This window comes from Molossus molossus, unplaced genomic scaffold, assembly GCF_014108415.1.
Source record: "Molossus molossus isolate mMolMol1 unplaced genomic scaffold, mMolMol1.p scaffold_m16_p_7, whole genome shotgun sequence".
NCBI classification, from domain to species: Eukaryota; Metazoa; Chordata; class Mammalia; order Chiroptera; family Molossidae; genus Molossus; species Molossus molossus.
Window position 1 is genome coordinate 91811780 of NW_023425401.1, and position 24281 is coordinate 91836060.

Sequence of the window (24281 nt, forward strand, 5' to 3'; positions counted from 1 at the left end):
GTCAGAAAGACAGGGAGGTTTGAAAATGGAGGACGGGGCCATAAGCCAAGGAATTCAAGTGGCCCGTAGGAGCTGGAAAAGGTAACATTAAGGATTCTCCTCAGAGTCTCTAGAAGGAGCACGCCCTGGAGGACCTATTTTAGCCTTCCGACCTCCAGAACAGTAAGATAGTGAATAACTACTGTTTTAAGCGTCTTAAGTTTGTTGTCATTTGTTACAGCAGCATCAGGAAACTAATACACTAGGCCTTGCCAGAAGAGGCCCAAGCCTGCTGGGGTGAAGCTGGGGTGCAGGAGGGAGGTGGGAGGGGAATTTTTGCAGCCAGGCAAGGCAAGGAGTAAACCTGTGAACAGAGGTCAGCGTGGAGTGGTCAGCCTGTGACCTCACCCTTGGCCAGCCACCGCTGTCCTGGCATCCAGACGCCTGTCAGCCTGGGGTTACATGCCTCACTGAGCCAGAAAGGGATCCCTGTGCAGCAGGCCCCAGGCAAGGGTGGGGGTGTGGCAAAGGCTGGTGCCAGGGGAGGAAGCCAATCCGGCCCAGGGCTACAGAGGCCACAAGAGCTGAGGGAGGAGGCTGGCAAGGTGCCAAGTCACCAGGGCCCTGCCAACTTAGTCCTGCACTACCTCTCTCGTGCTGGGCAGGAAGCACTCCCTTCCTCTCTCCTTTTTGCCTCTCCAACCTGGGCTCTCCCTGGAGAGTGGGAAGAGTATGTACTTTGGGGCTAGAGAGTGAGTGATGGGGTCTCTGTATCCTCTCAGTGTCTGAATGGCTGGGCAACCTTGGGCAAACCACTTTGCATCTCTGAGCCTGTTTTTTCCTCTGGAAATGAGGACGGCAACAGCCTCTATATATTCATATTATACACACACACATTTATAATATATCTCCTGTGGGTTTTGCTTCTCTGGAGAACGCAAGCGAATGGAGGGCGTCAGAAGAACAGGGTTGGCTGCACTGAGCATGAGATCCTGGTGGGGATGTGGAGTAATCAAGGCGATGTGATCACAGGGAGTGAGAGTAGATTAGATCTTTGAACTGAATTAGAATCCTCCAAAGCTGTCCCTTGACCCAGTTGAAGCTGGCGTTCTCCTCACACAACTGCTGAAACGGAATCCCTTCCTGCTTCTCCCAGACAGGGCTCCAGCGTCCTGTCCTTCTTGGAGAGCTCTCCTGTCCTTGCTTTCTCTAGGGTTCACATAAACTCCAGAACTCAAGTCCCCCCCCTCCAACTCAGTGGTCATGCGACAGAGGGGAGCCCCACCGCAAGGTCAGGGGCACCAGGGGCAGAGGGGCTCCCCAAGGAGGGGGGGGCTGGGCCGAAAGGGAAGGATTCGGTTTTGTCTCTTTTGATCCATGGCTGCAGCTCCCAGTCTTCCAACAGGCCTCGCCCTCTGCCCCTTGGCTTGGACACTTCGCACCCACCAGAAGGGCAGCGGAATGGACAGAAGGGAGGACGTGTAGGCAGGCCCAGCTTTCTCACTGGGACAACCTCTTACCAGCTGTGACCTGGGAAGTCACTCTTTCTCTCTGAGCCTCATCTTCCCATTCATAATAAAGGAATATTTCCCCCCCTTAATAAAGGAGTATGTGCTTCTGCCGCACAGGGCTGCTGAGGCTCAGCTGCACGCACCTGAGTGAGAGACTGGTGCTCAGGAACACACCACAGCAGAAAGCAGGCCTTTCAGACTCCTGTCCCTACCCCCAGCCAGCCTCTCTCCTTTCTGAGAGATTAGATTATTTTACCTCCATGCCTCCCCTGTTCTTCAGAATCCATATTTTGCTATGGAAGTGGGCAACCAGGGAATGGTTGCCAAGGGCAGGGCTTTCAGAAAGGCTGTCTGTTGCCTTGGAAACTGCCCCACACCCATTCCCTGAGGTCCCACAGGTCGATGGGTCCTGGCGCCACCTGCTGGATTCATGTCACACTGCTCCTAAAGGACCCAGACCTAGAAGTCCAGTGCCCCAGAGCAGGGAACACCCTCTGCCCCCGCCCCTGTTCTCCCCACATCTCCATCACAAAAGATCCTTCCTCCTTTTTGTCCCCAGATTTTCCCAGAGTCCAGAGGTACGGAAAGGAATTGGAAGCACCACGGACCACGGGGAGGGGGTGGGAGCAACGCCCTTCCCCATAGAAGGACCAGGGACAGAGGAGCAGGACTCACGGTAGTGTGGGGTTGGAAGTCCCTTCCCCCTGATTTCCCGAAGCTCGAAGTCCGCAGTGCAGACACTCATTTTGTTCCCCACTAGCGAGCTTTCCACAGGGAGGAGCAGTGGGGAGGAAGAGGTTAAAGTTGGGGGTGGTCCTTACACCGCATCCCCTCCTGGCTCCCTCCTCCCTCCCAGCTGCTCTGCCCCGCGGAGTCCCTAGTCCTGGTTTCCCTTTTCTTTTCTAGGGAGAACCTTCCCACCCACTTGACAGCTTGTCAGATCATCTGTGGGATTGCTGGCTGAGGCACCCAGAGCTCAGCTTGCCCTGAGAGGCGAAAGGTGAAGTGGAGCAGCTGATGTGCAGAATGTGCGGGTCAAAGACAGGAAGCTGTCCCTGGCGGGATAGCTCAGTTGCTCAGAGCGGTCTCCTGATACATCAAGGTTTCAGGCTCCATCCAGTCAGGGCACGTGGGGGAAGCAAGCAACCAATGAGTGCATGAATGGATGAATAGGTGGAACAATCTCTCCCTCTCTCTCTCTCTCTCTCTCTCTCTCTCTCCCTCCCCCCCCCTTCCCTCTCTAAAAATCAAATTTTAAAAAGACAGGAAGCTGTTGGGATGCCTGGGGCAGTGCTGTGGGGGGTTGCTCATCTTTCCTCTTTTAGGGTCACAGGTAGAGAAACTGAGGCACTTGGAGAGGGAAAGGCTGGACTCTTACCTGTCCCAGGCTATCACTGCTCTGTACCTTGTCAGTGACATGCCCTCTCCGGACTCTAGCTGGGCTGGAGTGGGGCATAGCTACTTGGGAGCCAGATACCCAGAGGCTGTTGTGGTCAATGGGCTTAAAGGGGATAGAGCAGGAAACTGGGGACCAAAGTCTCCTGGGTGCCTGACCCCACCTATCCTCTCTCCTGAGCTGAGGAGGATCCTGGTGGAGGTGACTCCAGCACCCTGCACTCAAGGGCCTTGTCCCAAGGACAGTGAGGGTGGGGAGCAGGGTTGTGGGGCTGGGGCCTGAGAGAAGTTACAGAGGGCTACGTGCTTTGACCCTGACAAAGCATGTACCCTCTGACCACGTGGCCTGCCTCCAAAGTCTCCTCAGCCGAAGGCAGAAGTGCTGCTGGGGTTGGAGTGGGGTGGAGAGTATTGGTCCCCCAACCCCCTAATAGGGGAGCCCTGTGTAAAGCAGGAGAGGACCCAGAGAGGCTGAGGTTGGGGCTCTGGCCCTTATAAGTCAGAAGAGATCCTGAAGGAACAAAAAGCTCAGGGTAAGGGTGGAGGGAGAAGCTGAAAGGGTCCTGCAAGGGCTAGTGCAGCCCTCCTGGTCTACCTAGCCAGACTACCCGAGAGCCCTGTTCTCAGCCTGAGGATATGAAAGAAAGGTGGGGGCTGGAGCTAAGGGCCACCCACTGATCTTCCTACATCTGTCCTCCAGAGTGCAACAGCCACGGCCCTCTCCCTCCATCCACCTGCACTGCGAGCCCGGCCTCCCTCGGCCCTCTGGGCTCCACGCTGCTCCTCCTGCTCCTGCAAGCCAAGTACCCGTAGCTCTGCCAGGCCTGCGACTTTGACGTGCTGGCGTGGAGAACGAACAGGCTGAGCCACTTCCTGGGGCAGGCTGACAGGTTCTGGAGTTGCTGCGGCCGGCAGGGGGCACTGGCTAGCTGCTGCAGGCCCTCTCCCCGGGTGGCTACACTTTTCATGAGCCAGGACCTGGGTGTAGACTGGGCGGTGCTGGGTGAGTGTGCCAGATGAGGGTAAGAAGGCACCTGGGCTGCACAAACCAGGCTCAACTCCAGGTGGACACGTTCTGCTCACCATGGGGTCTGCGATCTGCCTCTGTCCCAAATGTGGCTGTGGACCGCCTCTGAACGTCCACCTGATGTGGCTTTCCTACCCCTTGTCCCACCTGGGCCTCCCCAACTGCGGCTGAACTTACAACCCAGGATGAGCATGTTGTCTGGGTTCAGCCTGGCATGCATTCATCTCCAGCTTCCATTCTCTGGGAAAGGGGAGGCCAAACAGGACATGAGACCGAGCACCTAGAACCTTTATAAATTCTCTCCCATACCCCCACAATGGGCCACGAGGTGGGTGCTGTATTATCTGACATTCTTTTCTCAGGACACATGCTTTGGGAAGAGTCTCAGAACTCGTATGACCAGAGGCACGAATTTCCTCCAAGAGAAGAATTCTCAAATTTTGGTATGTATCAGAGTCACCTGAGGCTGAGTGACAGTTCAGAGGCCCCGACCCCATCCTGGGCCTCTGGGTTTGTTTGGGGACCACTATGTTTACACTGCCTCTGGAAGGGCCAAAGGAATGCTAACATACTCAAGTTACCGATTCATCGTTACCAGGTAAACCACCCTATTGGTTGGCTCTAATTGGCCTATTAGATCTAGTTTAAAAGGAAAATTCTCCCTTTGAATCACATCCTTGATGCAGAAAACCATAAGGGTTTCTCAAAAAAACCCTTAGATCTTCTCCATCTCAGCTGTTGGTCAAGCTGCTTCCCATATGGTTTTGGTAAACCAATGCCCCAAACAAACCATGAAACATGACCTCGTTTGGGCCCATCCCCTCACCTTTTACCACCCCCTGGTCTCCAGGCACACTTCTGCCGGCCAGCTGGGTCATGCTGGACTCTAGGAGCTCACGGAGGCACAGACTCCAGGGCACAAGGCCTCCGAGGACTCCGTGACCCAGTCACTTTGCAACAACTCCTGGAACAGTTCTTGAACCAGCTCTGAACCTGCCCAGCAGCCCTGCCACCATCAGCTCTTTCCTTCTCATCCCTGACAATGCCACAAAGCTGGGAAATGCCCCAGTGGAGGGCTGGCCCCAGGCCGAGTGGCCCTTTCAGGAAGGGCCTGGGAGAGGGCAGGTGCTGGCATGGCTACTCAGGCAACCCCTCCCTGTAGCCATGTGGGTGTTTCCAGCTCACTGTGAACAAGGGCCTTCTGCACCCTCTGCTCATTCCCAACACCAGAGTAACCCATCTTCTTTGCTTCTGCCCCGAGTGGTGTCTGTACTTCGGCAGGACAGTTGTGTAACCACTACCCAACTACAAGAGTCAGGACCCCCAGCTCGGGATATTCAGCAGCCCATGTGTCAAGGCTATCCCACCAGAAGGGGTTTGAGGCTGGGAGGTGGGTCCTGAGCTGCATATGGACGATGGGAGTTAACCCCTGCTACCTGGTATGCACAGGTGTGTCTCAGCTGATGAGACCAAGGCCCTAGGCCTGGTGGTCAGGGCCACAGCCTACTCTAATTCCACCTGTGCCGGGCTGCACCATTCAGCATTACAAGGTTGCGATGGGTACTTTCTGGCAGCCGATGAGGCCCCCAGTGCCAGTCTTCTATAGCCACTGCAATACTGCCTGCCCGCAGGAGCTGCTGGCCGTCTGGCAGCAGGCCTGGGAGACCTCTCGCCATGTGGCGTACCTGGACCAGCACCCCCTAGAGTACCACAATGCCCTCAGCACCTTCCTGGGGAGCTGGGCCTGCCCCCCACGCAGCCTGGCTCTGATGGGGCTCTGGGCTCCAGCTCACCAGCAGAATGGGGGCCGGCTGCCCACTGGACAAGGGACAAAGACAGGATGGCAAAGGCATTGCAATCTCATGATTTATTCAGATTTTTTAATATACAATGACATAACTATGACTCAAAATGTGCAAAGGTAAAGTCTTCAACTGTAGCTGGGAGGAGAGGGCGGGCATGGTACACCTGGGGATGGTGGTGGGTCAAGAATGATGGGCTGCTTCCTCCCCAGGGCAGGGAACAGGGGGAGGCCTGAGGAACAGGTAGCCTAGGGCCAGGGGAAGGGGGCAGAGACCTCCCTCTGGCCTAGGTCAGGAGCCCAGAAGTGCCCCATGGCTGACGGGGCAGCAGCCCAGGAAGGAGCCAGAGGCAGGGCCAGGAGAGCACCATTTCGGGGGGCGGGGGCGGGAAGAGTACCCTACAGGAGAAGCTAGGAGGGGCCACTGCCCCAGAGGAGGGAGCCAGGCCGGAGCAGGCTGCAGCAAAAAAGACCTGAGGCAGGCGCAGGGCCTGAGAGCCCAGGCTGGTGGGCTCAGAGGGGCTGAAGAAGGGGGAACCCAGGGTGGGGGCTCCCAGGGCAGCCAGGCCCCAGGAGCAGTCCTGACTCTGCGGGGGATGCCCAGCAAGGGGCCCCAGACCCTCAGGGCCTCCCCTCTTTTCTCCCTTGAAAGGAGCTGGGGAACCCATAGTGCAAATCTGTGGACTGCTCAGTTATGGAGGGAGGCTGTTCCTACAGGGGGACCCTGGGGCGTACCCCCTCTGCCACCTCGGCCTCCACCACCACCTCCACCACCGTCCTCAGTATAGCCGCTTCTCGTAACTGTGGGGACAAGGCAAGAGGGAAACTGAAAGTGGGTGGATGGACGCTGCTCCCTTGCCAGATCCCCCTGCCCAGGCCTGGGGGTGCCAGGCGGTCCCCAGATGAAGGAGAGGCAGTGAACTGCAGAAGTCCCTGCCTCTCAGCCATGGAGGGAAGGAAGGGGGGAAAGAGCAGGCCCTGTGACTGTCCTCTGAGGTCCGAGACAGCCACGCTCCTCCAGGCCACAGCCATGGCCGAGCGGACTGTCCTCAGTGCTGGGTGGAGAGAGCTCGGGAAGGCGTGGCCCATCCTAGCAGAGCAAGCTCAGACCAGGCTGCACCTCTGCTGCCCAAGTCTCCACTCCACCCGGGCACATACCATGGCCTAGCCGCTGTGGCCACTAGGTCAGTCCAAGACAGGGCAGCCTCAGGCCTAGGGTCAAGGACATGTCCCTGTACTCCAGAAGGGATGTTTCAGCTGGAGGAAGGGCCACTACTGGCTGCCCCTACCACGGCGCTAGTCCTAAGGTCTATGTCCCATGATTACACCCAGCGCCAGCCCCAGTGCAGTATCCCTCCCCCCACCCCAGCCCGGATCCCACCCAAAGTGCCCCTGCTCTACTCTACGCTTGGCCCGGGCAGCGCAGTTACTTACACGGCAGAAAGGTATAGCTACGGAGGATGGGGCAGAAAGAGACACAGGTTAGATGCCGCCGATGGCTGGGGGACAGGTCCTCTCGAGGTGGGGCCACATGCCTGCTACCACTGCTGCCGACTAGCACTACCCCCACCCATGGTCTCCCCAGCGCTGGCCCTGGCACCGGTCTCTCTGTGCCCTTTTCCCCGCCAGGGGACTCTTGCCCCCAGCCTATACCTGCCTGCCTGCGGCCACCACCAGCACGAGCCCAACACTGCCAGCTCCTGCCACCAGCCACCAAGCTTCTACAGAAGCAAGGGGCAGGAGCCTAGGAGGGACTATTGGCTAAATCTCTCATGCCCACTCAGAGGAGATGCCCAAGGAGAGCAGAGGGGCCTGCCTGCCTAGGAGCTAAGGGACAGGGTTCAAGGGTGGGGTGGGCCATGTAGAAGAGGGTGATGGGGACCTCCTGCAGCAGCATCCATCCCTGGTACAGACTGTCCATAGGGTCCCTGAAACCTCAGCTCAGCCTCTGAACCATGGCCCTACCCGCCCGACCCAGTGCCAGCCAGCTGGGGCAAGGAAGCCACCAGACTTACGAATGCAGGCCATGGACGCCACCCTCGATCTGAGCTGACATGGTCCTCTTCTCAAACTTGAGCTCTCCTGAGTACATCATGGACCTGCAGGCGGTCGATGGTGCAGGCCAGGGCACCAAGGGCACAGAGGGGTGAGAGAGAGAGAAAGGAAGTGGGGATAGGGGAGTCAAGATCCTCCCAGGTGCCCGGCCGGTGTGGCTCAGGGGCTGAGTGTTGACCCATGCACCAAGAGGTCGCAGGTTCAATTCCCAGTCAGGGCACATGCCCAAGTTGTGGGCCAAACCCCCAGGGCGGGGCATGCAGGAGGCAGCCAATCAATGTTCTCTCATCGATGTTTCTCTCTTTCCCTCTCCCTTTCTCTCTCTCTCAAAATGAATGAATGAATGAATGAATGAATGAATGAATGAATAAAAAGGATCCTTCCAGGTGCTCCCTACCTGCCCCCTCCCCAGTCACAGCACTCACCGTAGGACAGACAGGCTCCGGGCACCGATATCCTGGCAGCCATGCTGGATCCCCGCTATGAGGTAGGGCACAAACTTCTGAATGGAGCCTTTGTCCTGGATGGACCCTGATACGCCCTGTGCAATCTTCACCTTATCCCCCTCACTGTGTGGAGGGCAGAGAGACTGAGCCAGGCAGCCCATGGCTCAGGGGACCCCATCCCACCTCTCAAGGGCACCAACAGAGGGGATACCACCCAGAAGAACCCCCAAAGCAGCCACTCCCTGGGCTAAAGCATAAAAAAAGCATGGATTCTGAGTCAGGAGGCCCAGGTATTGTCCCAGGTCTGTTACTTGTGCCCAGTGACTCAGTTTCCAGAAATATAATGTGGAGATTCAGCACCACCTTAGGAAATCAAAAGCATGTGTGGACCCTTGACGGGTTGTGAGCTGATCTGCCTGGGGCCCGGGACCAGGGACAGGGTACCTGAAGTATCGTTTCTGGCTGCTGCTGCTCTTCTCCATGGCATCCAAGGAGCCCATGCCCCGGTACTTCTTGAGCCTCACTCCATCCGAGAAGAAGTACTCGCCAGGGGCCTCCGTGGTGGCAGCCAGCAGGGAGCCCATCATCACTGCGATGGGGGCAGGCGCCGGGTCAGTGGCTCTAGCCCACAGCCCTCCTGCTGCCCCCGCCCAGCTCCCAGCCCCACACTGGCCTGCCCAATCCCCAGCAGAACCCCTTACCTGTGGATGCTCCAAGGGCTAGGGCCTTGACCACGTGCCCCACGGTCTGGATGCCACCATCAGCTATGACTGGCACCCCAAAGCGCCGGGCATACTCAGCCACCTTATACACGGCAGTGCCCTGAGGCCGACCACAGGCCATCACTGCGGAAGGGGACATAAGACAGAGATGTCAATGACAACAGAGAGACAGGGCTGGATGATGTTTCTGAGGGACAAGATAGGTGGCAGCAAATAACACTAGGGTGATTGTCACTCCACAGACTCACCCCACCCCACCCACGACAGCACTATGGGGAACTGTGGTTGGGGAGGGGTCAGTACTGGTCTTCAGAGTATTGCACCCCCACACTGGCACACTCAGGCCTGGTGGTCCTCAGCCTCACTTCTCCTCACATACAAGTTCCCCTTCAAGGCTTTCATTTGCAAAACCTGTTACGCAGGCCTCCTTGGGGATAATGCCTTGCATTTGCTTAAGTCTCACTGTCCAAAGTCCTTAAGTGTACGGTCCTAACAGGATACCAAGGAAGCAGCACTTATGTAGGGATGGAGGCAAGGCCGGATAAAGTAGGGAAGAGGGCTCTCAGAAAGGTCTCTTGTCTTGTCCCTATTGCATCCCCAGGTTCAGAACAGTGCCGACACATAGCAGGTACTCAATTAGTATTTGTTAAGTGACTAAACAGAGGCCCATGTTTCACCACAGTGGTCAGCTAAGGTGAAGGGTAGACACTTAAAAGCAGAGGCTCTGAAGACCCGAAAGGGAGATGTTTCGAGCAGAGAAGCCCAAACCGATACTTGTGTTCTGGAGAAATGACCCTCACTAGAGGGGCCAGACCGATTCCCCTCAGGCCAAGCAAGGACCCATCAGTCAGGACACCTGGTCAGGGTCGCACGCTCCCCCTCTTCAAGTTCAAGAATCTACCCCACAAAAGGGCTTTGTGACTGAGCGGAACCCCCTCCCTCACTAGCACCACATGGTGATAAAGTGTATATCCTGAGACATTCAAGGACATGATATCTCCATGTCTTAAGTATCTGCCTTGTCACAAAGCTAATCCAAACCCTGTGCAAGCTTCTAACAAGCACTTCAGAGAAGGAGTCACACCAGCCTTGGGCCTCTAGGTTGGGTCTTTTTGACCAGAATTTGAGAAGCGACTGGCACACACCCAAAACTCTCGATAACCTCAGCAGACCAGACAGGCAGTCTGACCCGATTCACCCCTGAACCCACCATGCCAGGAAGGAGGCTGGAGAGCAAGCACTCAGCATGCATCCGTGGGACAAGAGCGAGGCCCGGGGCCTGTGGAAGACCATTGGGGTGTTCCAAGTGGCAGTCACTCTTCTCCTTACACCCACCTTCTTGGGTGATGCAGATGGAGCCACAGCCCATGCCCACACGCAGTCCGTCCACACCAGCATCAATCAGATTCTTGGCCTGAGCTGCTGTCACCACTGGGACGGGAGGTGGGATCAGTGGCAAGGAGAGGACAGTATGAGGATGAGATGCTCCCCGCCCTGGAGCTCTTTGGGACCCCTGTCTAACCCACCCCACCTGCAGTGACCAAAGCCCATGCATTCAGCCCTCTGGCCCCCACGGAGAGATGATGCTACCGCCTTGGGATGCTGAAGGTTGGGGAGTTACACAGAGAGAGGGCAAGGGCCAGAGGCGAGGGGGAGCTCCACACTCACCGTTTCCCCCAATCACCTGGAGGTGGGGGTACTTCTTCTTGATATAGTGCACCATGGCGATCTGATACTCAGAGTTCCCTTGGGATGAATCCTGAGAGGAGAGGACATGATGCTATGATGCCTGAGGATATTCCCTGAGGGAGGGGGCCCTTGAGTGGACAAACTCCTGAAATTGTTTTTAAAAATGTGGGAATGCTTTTTTTTTTTTCTTGGAAGACACTTGACAGCTCTCAGCTGATTTTCAAAAGAGCCTGCTTTTCCCCCCAAGGTGAGGACCATTCATGTATCTTTTCAGAGCAGACAAAGCCCTGTCACACCCACTGATCAACCGGTCCTCACAGCAAGGTTGCCCGGGCTCTCTCCTGTTCCCACCAATTCACTAACCAAATGAAAGTACTTAACCTCTTCAGCCTCCCTTCCTTCATCTGACAAAGGGCGTGGTTTACACCTCAGGGGGTTACTGGGAGGATTGAATGAGATGGAGGTCTCAGTGCAGGGCCTGGCAAGTGGGAGGTTCTCCAGGAAAGTGAGCTCTAACCATCAGGGTCAACTTATGAGCAGCCCAGAAGGCCCTCGGAGGGGCCCCCAGTTGGTCTTAGCTGTCGGGGTACCACTGACCCTTCTAATTCTGACTCCAGGCTTAATTAGAGGCGAACCTGGATCTTCCTAAGCCTCTACTCTACTGAACCACTCCGGCTTCAGGGCGGTGCCTGTACCAGCACTATGACATCGGTGCCCGCCTGGGTGAGCAGGTCCAGGCGGTATTTGTCGTCCTCGCGGGTGCCCACAGCCGCCCCGCACAGCAGTTGCTTGTGGGAATCCTTGGAGGCTAGAGGGTAGTCCCGGTTCTTCTTCAGGTCGGTGCGGGCAATGATGGCCACTAGCTCATCCTGATCATTGACAATGGGCAGTTTTCCTGAGGAGGAATGCAGAGGTGAGACGAAGGAGCAGCCTCTGGGAGCTGGACAGTGGGGTGGACCATGCCGGAGATCCCACTAAGTTCCCACACCAGCCACTAGGTGACAGCACCCACCCAGGAAGCACTCCTAGGGACCTGGAACTCTTCCCCAGGAACAGGAAGCAAAGAAACCTTGCAGCCAAGTGGGTTCCTGGAGCTCATCCTGCCCTGTGGCCTGGCCAGGCTGGGGTGGGCAGCCCCTGAGCACTGGCAGCCTTTCACCTGCTGGGCCACAGGCCACAGTGGTCGAAAACGCCTAGCCAGAGCACAGACGTGAGGCTGTCCTGCAGGGAGGAGCGTGTGCCCATACAATACTATCCCCAGAGAAACCAGTACTGGCCAGGGAAACAAGTCCCAGAGTCTCCCACAGGGACCTGATGAATATTATGTCAACAGCCCCAGTGTCAAATAAAATTAACTTCAGGACTTCTCAGAGCCTTTAACAAGCTAATGTACAATTCTTTATGCCAGATGGGGAATATAGAAAAGAATATTTTTCAGACATATAAGACCACAGAGCCCTTTTTTTCCTGATGAACATTTCAGAGGACTAGTTTTTTTGGGGAAACATACTGTGAAATGCTGAATAAGGGACAGGTTTTCCTAAGCCAAGAAAAGGATCTCAGGAATTATGCCCAGCCTGGGGTTGTTCAAACCTTCCCCAAGGCCCAGGCTAGTTGCTGGGACAACCTGCAAGGCTGGGAAGGAACAGGGGGAACTGAGGTACCAGAAGCCAGGCTGCAGAAAGGTCTTGCGTTTTCTGCCTACACCCTGGTACCTTTCTTGCTGCGCTGCAGGATCTCATTTGCCTCTTTCAATGTCACACCTGCTGGAGCCACCACCAGCTCATTCCGTGGTGTCATCACCTGTGGGACCAGGAACATTTGCCTGCAGGTTGGCAGGTGAGAGAGAAGGGAGCCAGACCTCCCTCTGGTCCCTGGTCACAGACACCTTGGGGCCCTCTCTCTGCCCCAGCCACGCTTTCCCTGCCTTACAGGTACCTCACTGAGGAGGGTGGTGTGGTCCTTCTCTGCAAGAAAGTCGATGTCTCGGGAAGTGACGATGCCCACCAGCTTGCTACCCATGGTGCCTGTCTCAGTGATGGGGATGCCAGAGAAGCCATGTCGAATCTTGGCCTCTAGCACGTCACCCACGGTGTGTGAGGGGCTCAGCACCACGGGGTCCGTGATAAAGCCCTGTTCAAATTTCTGTGGGCAGAGACAGGAGAAGGAAAAGGCTGGAAGAAAGCCTGAGGTGCTGTACAGCCTGGTCACAGGGGGCAGAGATTGTCCTGGTCATGCCAGAGGAGCCAGGGCCCTCAGTGGAGTGAAGGGCCAGTGGGAAGTGAGGGCTGGGTCCTGTGCCCCTATTGAGAAGGGCAGACAAGCCCCCACAGCCATCAGCAAGGGAACGCACCAGCCTGCGGAGTGGGCAAGAGAAGCTGAGGAGGTCTGTGAGTTGGGGGCCTCCAGGTGGCATTTTCTTTCTGGGGACGGGCCTGGTACTTGCCTTCACCTTCCGCACCTCATTGGCCTGGAACTCTGGAGTGCAGTTGTGGTGAATGAAACCAATACCGCCCATTAGCTGGGGTGGAAGGGAAGCATGGTCAGAGATAGGGGCCCACCCCTCCTCACTCTGAAAACCCCAGCTCTGATTCCAATTCCCCCTGATGCCAGCCACCCTATTCAGTCCCCTCGACCCTGGGGTCCCCACCCAGGTGCCCAACTCACAGCCATGGCGATGGCCATGTCAGCTTCTGTCACAGTGTCCATTGGGGAGGAGATCAGCGGCGTCTTCAGCGTAATCTTCCGAGTCAGAGCTGAAGTCAGGTCCTGAGGATGGAAGCACAGTCTATGTGAAGAGGTTTACCATTCATTCAGCAAACATTTACCGAGCTCCTATATGTACCCGACACCTAGAAATATAGCCGTGTGAAATTATTTCAGTCAGGATGAAGGCTCCAAAGAAAAGCAAGAAGGCAAAGTGGAAGAGGGATGTGGTGGTCAGAAATGCCTCATTCTTCGGGGATGACAAGTAGCAGCCAAAGTCTGAGGGACTATGGTTCCAGGAAGACAGAGCTGTTTGTGAAACCAACCTCTGACTCCAAGCCTTCCTGAGGTGTATTTAAGAAAGAAAAAGGCGGCCTGGACAGGGGTGGCTCAGTGGTTGAGCATCAAACCATGCACCAAGAGGTCGCCAGTTTGATTCCCGGTCAGAGCACACGCCCAAGTTGTGGACCTGATCCCCAGTGAGGGGCATGCAGGAGGCGGCCAGTCAATATTCTCTCTCATCAATGTTTCTATCTCTCTCTCTCTAAAATCAATAAAAAATATATTTTCTTTTAATAAAAGAGAAAGAAAAAGGCAAGTGGAGTTGAGGAAAGTGAGAAAGGCAGGGGCCCATGGGGTGATCGCTTGAGAGGCAGGTGGGCGCAAGGAAGTGTAGCCTTCAAAGCCAGAGGGATGAGAAACCACTGCCAGGGTCTCAGGCAGAGGAGAGACATGATTTTATTTTATTTTATTTTATTTCATTATTTTATTTTATTTTATTTTATTTGTTTTTGTTAATCCTCACTCAAGGATATTTTTCCGTTGATTTTTAGAGAGTGGAAGGGAAGAAGAAAGAGAGAGAAATATTGATGTGAGGGACACATTGATTGGTTGCCTCCCACATGACCCCAACAGGGGCTGGGGATCAAACCTACAACCTTGGTACATGCCCTTGACCAAGAATTTAACTAATGACCATTCAGTCTGCAGGCTGACGCTCTAACCACTGAGCAAACCAGCCAAGGCTGATGAAGTTTTAAAGCAGTCACTCAGACCTGACCAGTGTGGCTCAGTAGTTGGGCATCCACCCATGCACCAAGAGGTCACCAGTTTGATTCCTGGTCAAGGCACATACCCAGGTTGCAGGCTCTATCCCCAGCAGGGGGCATACAGGAGGCAGCCTATCAATGTTGATGTTTCTCTCTCACCAATATTTTTATCTCTCTCTCCGCTCCTCTCTCTCTAAAATCAATGTAGCCCTGGCCGGTTTCGCTCAGTGGTTAGAACATTGGCCCGGGGACCAATGAGTCTTTGGTTTCATTCTGGCCAAGGGCACGCACCTCAGGTGCAGTTCATCCTCAGCCCTGGTGGGCTGGGGTGGGAGACAACCAGTCGATGTGGCTCTATCACATCACTGTTTCTCTCTGTCTCTCCCTCCCTCCCACTCTATTTGATAATAAGTAGAAAAATATCCTCAGGTGAGGAATAAATAAATAAATAAATAAATAAATAAATAAATAAGAATTAAAATCGATGTAAATAACCCTGGCCAGTTTTCTCAGTGGTTAGAGCATCAGACCTCGGACCAAAGGGTCTCGGGTTCGTTCTGGTCAAGGTCAAGTACCTGGGTTGATCCCCAGGCTCTGGTCAGGGTTGTGCAGGAGGCAACCAATCCATGCGTCTCACACTGATGTTACTCTCACTCTCTCTGTCTCCCTCCCTCCCTTCCACTCTCTGTAAAAAGATCTATGGAAAAATTGCCCTGGCCAATTTGGCTCAGAGGTTAGAGTGTCGGCCTGTGGTCCAGAGAGACCCGGGTTCGGTTCCCGCTAAGGGCAGGTACCTCGGTTGCAGTTTGTCCCCAGCCCTGGTTGGGTCGTGTGGGTGGCAGCCACTCAAGGTGTCCCTTTCACGTCGATGTTTCTCCCTCTCTCTCTTCCTCTCTCTCCCTTCCACTCTATCTGAATAAAAAAATGGGAAAATGTCTTCGGGTGAGGATAAAAAAACAAACAAACAAAAGATCTATGGAAAAATATCCTTGGATAAGAATTAACAAACAATAAATAATAAATAAAATAAAATAAATAAAAATGTATTTGAAAAAAATAAAGAGGTCACTCAGGATCCAATGTGGAGAATGGATTCTAGGTGACAAAACCTGAGGCAGGGGACCACCAAGGAGACTGCTGACAGGTCCATGAGGAGATGCTGCTGACTGGGAGGGGGAAGGCATGGGAAGAAGTCTTTAGGCATCCAGGAAGGTAGGTGACTAAAGGACCGCAGCTCAAGGAAAGGTCAGGGCTGCAAGTATACATTCGGGAGGCTTCTGCGCATGAACGGTATGGATATGGGTAGGTCATGAGATTCAGGGCCAACAGCTAAGGATCCTAGGCCCCAAAACACTCAGACGGACTTTGGCATATAATTTTTGGAGATTCATAGGCCCCTGAAGTCCATCCACAGACCCCAGTTCAGAACCTTGGACCCGTGGTCTAGAAAACTCCTCCTCCTCTCCCATCACACCACAAAAGAGCCACAGCCTTCCTGACAGAGGCCACAGGACAGGAGACCCTCGCTGGCTGGGAGGGATCTTTTCTATCCTTCTCTTCCTAGCACCTGCCCAGGGTCTGGCACAAAGCTAGGATGCTTAGTAAACTTTGTTAAACTGAACAGCTGAGCTGTGAAGGCTTCCTTGTTGCTGTCATAGGCAAACATCCAGAATAGCACAAACTTCCCCTTAAAAATTTGTTTGTGTCAGCACTGGCTACACAGGCTGGACCTATGCTGTCCCAGTGTCTCAGGCCCTCTGGCCTTTCTTTCTTTTTTTTTTTTTTATCCTCACCTGAGGACATTTTCCCATTTTTTTGTTCAGGTAGAGTGGGAGGGAGAGAGAGGAACAGAGAGAGAGAGAGAAACATCAATGTGAAAGGGACACATCGAGTGGCTGCCACCTGCACGACCAACCAGGGCCGGGGACAAACTGCAACCTAGGTACGTGCCCTTAGCGGGAACCGAACCCGGGTCTCTCTGGACTGCAGGCCGACGCTCTAACCGCTGAGCCAAACCGGCCAGGGCCCTCTGGCCTTTCATGAGACTCAGACCAAAGTAAATATCAATGATAACAATGACAAGAGAAACAATTTTTTTCGTGTGTATGAATTCATGATAAAATATTCTAACTTTTCCGTGAAATGACTTATAACCATCGGCACTACCCACCCTGGATTCTGTGGGATCAACATATGTTAACTGCATTAAGACACTGTTCATTCACTTGGCTCACAGCTGAACCCCTCAGGCAAGAAGGCACTATGTTTCCTTATATTTGTCAGAAATCTAACTTCTTCAAACCTCCTTGCCAGTTTTTGTTATTGTTGTTGTTAATCCTCACCCAACGATATTTTTCCATTGATTTTAGAGTGGAAGGGAGGGAGGAAGAGAAAGAGAAACATCGATGTGAGAGAGATACATCAATTAGTTGCCTCCCACACAACCCTGACCAGGGCTGGGGATTAGACCTGCAACCCAGGTATGTGCCCTTGACCAGGAATCAAACCTGTGACCCACTGGTCCTCAGGCCTAGGCTCTAAGCGCTGAGCCAAACAGGCCAGGGCTCTTGCCAGTTCTTGTATATTTGGATCCATGAACAAGTCTGTCCATGCAATTCAGTCTCCATAATTTTACTGGCTTCTATCATGTCCTTGCTCAGCATTTCAGACAAAACCCGATCCTTCCGGTCTATGGTAATAAGACAGCCACAAGCATGCCTACCCCCGTCCCTTCTGAACCTCATGGAAGGCTCTGCCAGTGACAGAGAGCCCTCTGGCTCTGGGCCAGGCCCACCACTCAGGATACCCCTGATGCCCACAGCTGCCTCTGCCCCATTAAGTATAACCCACTGCACTATGCCAGCTTCTCTGGAAGCAATAAGGGCTACATCCACCACATTCCCAAGGAAAATCTCTCCTACATCCTGCCCTCAAGCAAGAAATCAGCAGAAGAGGTACTCACCACCTCATCAGCTATGAAGTCTATGAATCCTGGGAGAATCAGGAAATCGCTATGAAGAGAGAAAAGTGAGTGTTACTGGGTGAAAAGAGGTACCTAAAAGGGGCAGGGCCTGGCCATGCCAGGGGAGGCAGCCTGGGAGTAGGGAGAGGGACAGAGACTGGAGTCCTGTGGTCCCTGCTGCCCCTTCAGGGCTGAACCACTCTTGTGCCCTCCACTAGCATCTTGCTGATTCCAGCTCAGAGAGCTACAGACAAAGGCAGTGGAAGGTCTATGGACCTGGGGTGCCACCAAGGCAGTTGGCCCAAAATGCCCATTGCCTCCAGGGCTCAGAATTCATCAAGGAACATAGAAGTTCCCATAATGCCACATGAGGCAGATATACTGCCGGCCCTTGAAAACTACTCAATCTTGATGGAGGGAGACAATAAGTCAACAGGGAATGAACCTGAGAACAATTGAGAAGTGCAGCATGATATGAACACCACACAGCACCGGACTGGCTGCACACAGCCGAGTGTCTGGGCTGCTCAGTCACATAGGTTTCAGAACAGCTCAAGAGACCCCAGGGGGCTGAGTGCAGGCAGGGCATGTTCTCACAGAGCAGGCACTGGTACGTGTTTGCCCAGATGAACTGGAGCAACCAACAGGCATGGCCTGAGATGGGAAAGGGGAGGAAAGAGTCTTACAGTTAGGACCAGAACCCCAGGGCCCAGCCAAAGCATGGCCGCTGCTAATACTAGAGTGGGCCATGATCATAGCAAACCCCAGAAAGGGAGTGCAGGCCTACACAGGTATGGCAAAGTGCAGTGCCACAGCCTGGGGGCCCCATGGGCTCAATCCACGACGCTTCAGGAAAACTCCCAACCTGACTAAGCAAAGTAGTAGGCACCCTAGTATAGGAAGGAAAAGCAACAGGGTGAATGGGAGGGGTGGGATCTTTAACCTGCCCCTGAGGCCAAGCGCCACGCCTAGAAATTTCCCTAGGAAGTTTCTTTGGCAGACTTCAGTAAAAATATATCAAAGAGATACTCCCTCCTCCCTCATCAAAGACTGTCAAAGAAATAAAGAACCTTAACTGCCTCTGGACAGCGAAGAGGCTCTGTGGCTCACTTACAGGCTGGAGAACAAATGCAAAAGTCTGGGCCCCTTGGCATTTTCCAGGTATTATATACCTCCCTCACCTGGTCCACACTTCAGCTGTGGGCAGGCAGGAGGAGACACTTGGTGCCTAGGGAAACTGCCTGTCCAGCAAGAGCACTTACAGGCAAGGCCAGGGACTGGCAGGAGACAGGACAGGGGTGCTCTTAGCTGGCCAGCATCCCCACTCTGCCCGAGTCCCAAGGTTCTGATGCTCCTTCCTGGCATGGACACAGCCCTGCAGCCAAAAGAAGAGCTAGTGCCAGGCCTGCAGCCCGCAGGACAACTGGCCTAGGGCCCATGGAAAAGCAAACTAAGCCACAGGCAAATAGAAAGGTCTTGATCTCCTCCACAATCCCAAGTAGGGTGGCCTTGGGGGTAGCAGTCACAGAATACTCATTCCCAGGGGGGCACTAGTGCTAACCTGTGGGCCAGCAGGGGCACAAATGGAAGGAGGATTGAACGGTGTAAAAAAGAAGACATCTCAACTGTCCAACTGGGCCTCTCCTGGGGACAACATCCAAGCAGCTGCCTTAACTGATCTCCAGGCCCCCTCTGCCTTCCCAGTGACGCTGTGAGCGAGTGAGAGGATGTCCTGGACCAAGGTCTGGGAAAAGTCTCCATAACTCCCACATCTCACGTTCCCACACATCTCAAGGCCCCTTCATGCAGCTAATATGCCCATGAGAGGGGGAGGGGGGCCAGGCTGGACCTGGATCTTGTGAGAAACGGAGCATGGCACCTAGGGCCGCGATGTCGCTGTGCCACGTCCGTCTGCTCTCAGCACGGGCCGCCTTCCTTCCTTTGCCCAGCCCTCCCCACTCCCCCCTCCGCCCCAGTCGCTCTTATCCGGCCGGAAACGCGGCTGTCACCGAAGGGGGAGCGGTGCACGTGCAGGGCCGGAGTCGGGGGATCGCGGCGCGTGGGTACGCGCACTCAGGTGGGGCAGAGGCCCCCACGCTTACTTGTAGGTGAGACCGTCGGCGTTGGCGAAGAGCTGCTGCGCAGTGAGCCCATCCTCGGGCACGTAGCCGGTGCCGCCGCTGATCAGATAATCCGCCATGCTGCTGGGAGACACCGCGACCCGACATAAACACCAGCGCGGGCCGTCCCGCTGCTGCTGCTGCTGCTCCTGCTGCTCCTGCTGCTGCTGCTGCTGCTGCTGCTGACGCCGCGGCCACGCTGCCGCCGCGGTGCCGGGGGCCGGGCCGGCTGGGGGCGGGGGCTGCGGCAGCTGCGAGGCTGGCCCAGGGCGCCGCCCTCCCCTCCCGCCCCTCCCCCGGGAGCCCGCCGCCTCCGCCCAGCGCCGCACAATGGGACCCACAGAGCCCGGCCCCGTCGCTGCCGCGCGCGCGCGCGCGCACACACGACCTGGGCCTCCGACAGTGGCCCAGTGGTCCCGGGGGCGCGAGTCCGGTGAGGGGGGGGACTGAGGTAGACCGAGGCACGCCCCCCGCCCCCGCCTCCGGCCCCGCCTCCTAGGCCCCCTACAGCGCGTCCCCAGGCTCACTCCCTAACTGGGCCACCCCAGTCCACCTGGCCTCCACCGGCCCGAGTCTCCCTTGGGCCTACTCCCCACCCCCAAGGGTACCTCTTACACGGTTTGTCCTTCCCAAGACTAAGGCCCAGACTCTGACCTGAGTCCGGAGTCCTGAGAAACTGTCTGGGCCAACAGCTACCCAACACACAAGAGGTTGAGGCAGCACCCTCCCTGCAGTGTAGCCTGCCCCACCTTCCCCAACCCGACATCATTCCTAGAGGGCATTCTTAACTATGACACTCCCTGACCTTTGGGTGGCCTTGAAGCAGTTTACAAGGCATTTTTATTAATAATCACATTCACTCTACAATCTATTTAATTGGCAATTCAATTATTAGGTACCCCCACTTTACAGATGCAAAACCTACAGTCCAGAAAGCAAAGGGGTCGGGGACTCCTGTCCAAAGTTTCAGTCTGACTTCCCTGTCCCCAGCTCAGAAAGTGGTATGCATATCAGAAAGATAAATTCGTTTTCATTTGGGAGGATAGTGTGGTGGGAAGAAGAGGGAGGATCACAGGCCTGGTTTAGGCAGGTAAATATGCATACAAATTAGGACAAAGGCTAAAGAAGTTTTGAGAATTAGCCAAAGCAGAAGTTTGGTGGTCCTATGGGCTCAGAAAGACCCAGATGCCTACCTGGGGGTAGAAAGATTAGGTAGCAAATTGATTCAAATAGGAGGAGATGGGGAGGCAGGGGGAAGACCCTTCCTTATTAGGTGATTGCTAATGCTACTCCCTGACCAAAGCTAGAGAGTAGATTCCCCCACCCAAATTCCCTGGTTCCTCCCTTCTCTTCCTGTGGTCTCCATGGCTCACTTCTTGGTGAGGTGAAAGGCTGGGCAGGGATACAGTCCTCTCCCTGGGAAGGTGGCTGTCTGTGATGCTCCCTCCCTTCCTCCCCAGCCCTGGGAGGCTGGGTTTGTTTACCTCTCAGCTGTGGGGTGGCAGCCAGGCCCAGAGGAGGCTCCCTGGGATGCCCAGCCTCCCCCAGTGACGCCCCCCCACCTCCCCCAGGGGACCCTACCAGGAAAACACAGACTGTTCCATCTGTGTGCAAAGGGGAGGGGAGGCTTCTCACAGAGATAGGGCAGTAAGGCTGGGAATGCTGGAGGAGTTCACAGATTTTCAGTGTCCTCTTTCCTCTTACTGTGGAGTACTGGAAAATCACAGACCCTCCCCACCAGGGATCCCCAAGGAGGGCTCCTGCTGGGGGCCTCTGAAGGCCCTCTGGCTTTGGCAGGAAGAGAGCTGGCTTGCTGAGGTTCTCTGCTGAGGCTACCTTGCCATGGATGCCCGGGGAGCGCTTCTGATTTCTCCGCTCTTAAAAGCCCATCTAGAGGGCATGTGCCATATAGGGGAGGGAGTTATCCTGAGGGAACCAGCACTGGGACTCTTACTGATCACCTGGAAGCAGAATAGTGAGACCAACCAGAGAAAGCACTGTGGCATTCAGAGTAATAGCACCCCAGGTAATGGCATTGCAGCAGAGAGCATAGGCTGACCATGTGATCTCTCTGTGTCTCTGGGGAACCTGCTCTGGGTCACTATTCCCTATAGCATGGGTCAGAAATGGCTAGGGTACCATTCAGGGTTCCACCAGGGCTGGAGTCCAGGATAACAGCTGGGTTCTGCCATCTCTAGTGACCTGTGCCCCAGCCTAGAACTTGGACCAGGGGGAGGAGGCTGCTAGGCTGAGTTGTAGGAAGAGTCCCCTTCCTGATGACAACAGACCTCGCAGCTCTACTTCTCTTCTCCTGCTGCCCCACACTCCCTCCTGCTTTGATCAAAGTCAGGGCTCCTTATTACTCTAAGCTGCTGGATGACGCAGTTCTAGGTTAGGCTGTCCTTTTCCAGAGACTGTTAATCCACTCCCCCCTTCCTCCTCCCTCTTCCTGATCTTTCCTAGCTGCTTCCTCCATGGGGAGGAGACACCCAGGCAACAGTGGGCCGCCTCAGCCCAAGAAAGGGCTGTTGGGGGGGGGGGGGAGGCTGGTGTTCTAGCTGGACACCAAAGTCCATGCAGGGAGCCCAGAGGTCTTTATCTGGTCTGGGCTGTTTGAATGGACAAGACTTCAAAACATTTTTAGGGGAGTTGTGAGGTGGCTGGGGAGGGGGGTGCTGTAACAACATTGGTGTTGTTAAGCTGGGACAGTGGACATGACTTGCCCAAGTACAAGCCAGAAAACATAACTTTGACCTCAAACCCAGAACTTCTCATGGAACCTTGTCCTCTACCCATAGCGCTAAGCCAGTGACAGCAGATGGAGGTCTAGCCAGCAGGTTTTGAATCTCATTACACCACCTGCCTGGGGCTCAGGTTTTATACAGGTTCTTTGGAGCTTGGTGAGGGCTGGGGATGGCCACTAGGTGCAGAGAAGGGATGCTCCTATGTGGGCCTAGTCTGAGTTCTGATATGACACTTTTGCAATACCTGTTCTAGCCAAGGCACTGCCTCCATCAAACCCCAAGTGCTCCAGCCCACTCCCCCAAATCCTGTGGCCTCTCCCTACCATCCTGAGCCCCAGTAGCTGGATTTCTAGGGTGGGAGGAAGGTGGGAGTTGCCCAAACCTGAATCAATCCTAGTGAGACAGCCTACAGGGGCAGGCAGGGCTTCACCCAGCACTCCTTAAGCTGTTAAAAGTTCTTACATAATCAGCCAGCCCCTGGCAGGGCTGCAGGGCTAATTCCCTCAGAACGCCCCCCCCCCCCAACCGCCACCCAAACCCAGCTTCCAGGTCACCTCCCCAAGCTGCTGAGCACCAACAGATGGGGCAGAGAAAGAAGTCCAAATCCTCTGGACCGGAAGGACAGTGGGATTGCATTTCAAGCTGTGATACAATCCAGAGATTAGCTACTGTCTCCTTTTCAGCCATTCCCCTGGGGACCCAGCTCAACGCCCCCACTCTTCCTTCAATGACCCTTACAGACCCCAGCAGACTAAGGGTAGGAGTGGGTCCTGAATCCTAGGAGAGACCCTGAAGTGAGCTTCACTGGCAGCCTCAGTGAGGAGAGGACACTGTCCTCACATGGCTCTGAGAAGGCCATCCATCTGGACACCTACACCTGCCAGTAAGAGGACTCTGAAGATAGATCTAGGAGGAAACAGCTGAGGAGTAAGCAAACTTGAGCAGAAACTCCAACAAGCACTGTCTGAACCCCTGTAGTTGAAGCCACTCGGGCCAGGTGTCGTTAGCTGTATAGTCAAGATCTGATCCAGGGCTAAGATTTCAGGGAGCGTTTTTCCAATTCGCTCCCGGGTGCAACGCAGCCCCGAACCCTTTTGTACAGTGGCCGCCTGCATGCCCCAACCAAAGCTGGGTGCGCGGGGTCTGACCCCGATTTCGGGAAGTTAGAGGTTAAGGCGGTAAGAGGGCAAGCAAGGGTTTGGGGGTCTGCCCCTCCCCTCCCCCGCAGCGCCCCCAGGTTCCCCGGGCCGCCGCTCCCGCCCCGGGTGCGCCCCGCGCGCTCTGCCTTGGGCGTCACCTCTCCGGCTCGCAGCCGGCCTGCAGCAGGCGAGCGCTGTACCGCTGCGCCGCCGTCTCGTGTCCCGGGTGTTGCCGGGTTCCAGGCTCCGGAACAGAGGCGGCTCCGCCTCCCTGCAGCGGCGGCGGGAGCGGCCCCAACCCGGCTGGCAGAAGGAGCGGCCCCTCCATGCGGAGGTCACGGTTCGGGGCGGGCTGGAGCCTCTCAGCCTGGAGGCTCCCCGGCCCCGGCTGGGGAGTGAGCACAGCCTAGCTGCATCCCCCGAGGGAGCAGGGCCTCCGGGGCGGGGCCTGCGTGCCGGGGGCGGGGCTCGAGTGCCGGGGCGGGGCAGCTCGGGGTGGGGGTGAGGTCCGGAGTCCTCCCCGGCACTGAGCTCCTCGCTGCCCCTCCTCTCGGCTGCCAAGAACGGCTGGTCTCGACTATCCAGGAACCAACGAGGAGACCCCGGCCCTTCCCCGCCTTCTGGACCTGGACCTTCCAGGTTCTCCCGGTCCCTTCTGAGGAAAACCAGAGGGGGAAAGGGGCTCAGGGTGTCTTCAGAGACTAGGCTTTTCTTCGTGGTTTGTGCCGGTCCCTCTGCCTGTCAGCATGCTACTTCGGAGAGCCTCGGACCGGCCAGCCTCGGGCCTCCCTCGCCAGGCAAGACAAGCGGGGACCAGCCACCTACCTTCGCCTATGCCTTCTTCGCCTATTCAACAGACATCCTTTTTTTTAGAAAGAGAGGGGAAGGGGGAGAGAGAGAGAAACCTCAAACACCGATACCTCAATCGGCTGCCTC

General features: G+C 55.5%; 1 protein-coding gene across 4 annotated transcripts; it reads right to left on the reverse strand.

The window, feature by feature from the left end:
* Positions 1 to 5777: 5777 nt before the first annotated feature.
* Positions 5778 to 23773, reverse strand: IMPDH1 (inosine monophosphate dehydrogenase 1). 4 transcript variants are annotated; one of them, XM_036246950.1, is made up of 16 exons: positions 23504 to 23773; positions 19445 to 19543; positions 17343 to 17391; positions 13293 to 13394; positions 13072 to 13146; positions 12564 to 12770; positions 12341 to 12428; positions 11321 to 11520; positions 10605 to 10695; positions 10272 to 10367; positions 8916 to 9059; positions 8659 to 8803; positions 8194 to 8337; positions 7729 to 7812; positions 7148 to 7164; positions 5778 to 6514 (listed from the first exon to the last, which is right to left on the reverse strand). In XM_036246950.1, exons 1-16 carry the CDS (start codon positions 23671 to 23673, stop codon positions 6402 to 6404), a joined length of 1824 nt encoding a protein of 607 aa, XP_036102843.1. In that variant the 5' UTR covers positions 23674 to 23773; the 3' UTR covers positions 5778 to 6401. The 4 variants fall into 4 exon arrangements, with proteins under 4 accessions (XP_036102843.1, XP_036102841.1, XP_036102845.1 ...); XM_036246948.1 differs by having other exon boundaries at positions 19445 to 19546; XM_036246952.1 differs by lacking the exon at positions 7148 to 7164 and having other exon boundaries at positions 6423 to 6514.
* Positions 23774 to 24281: the final 508 nt, after the last annotated feature.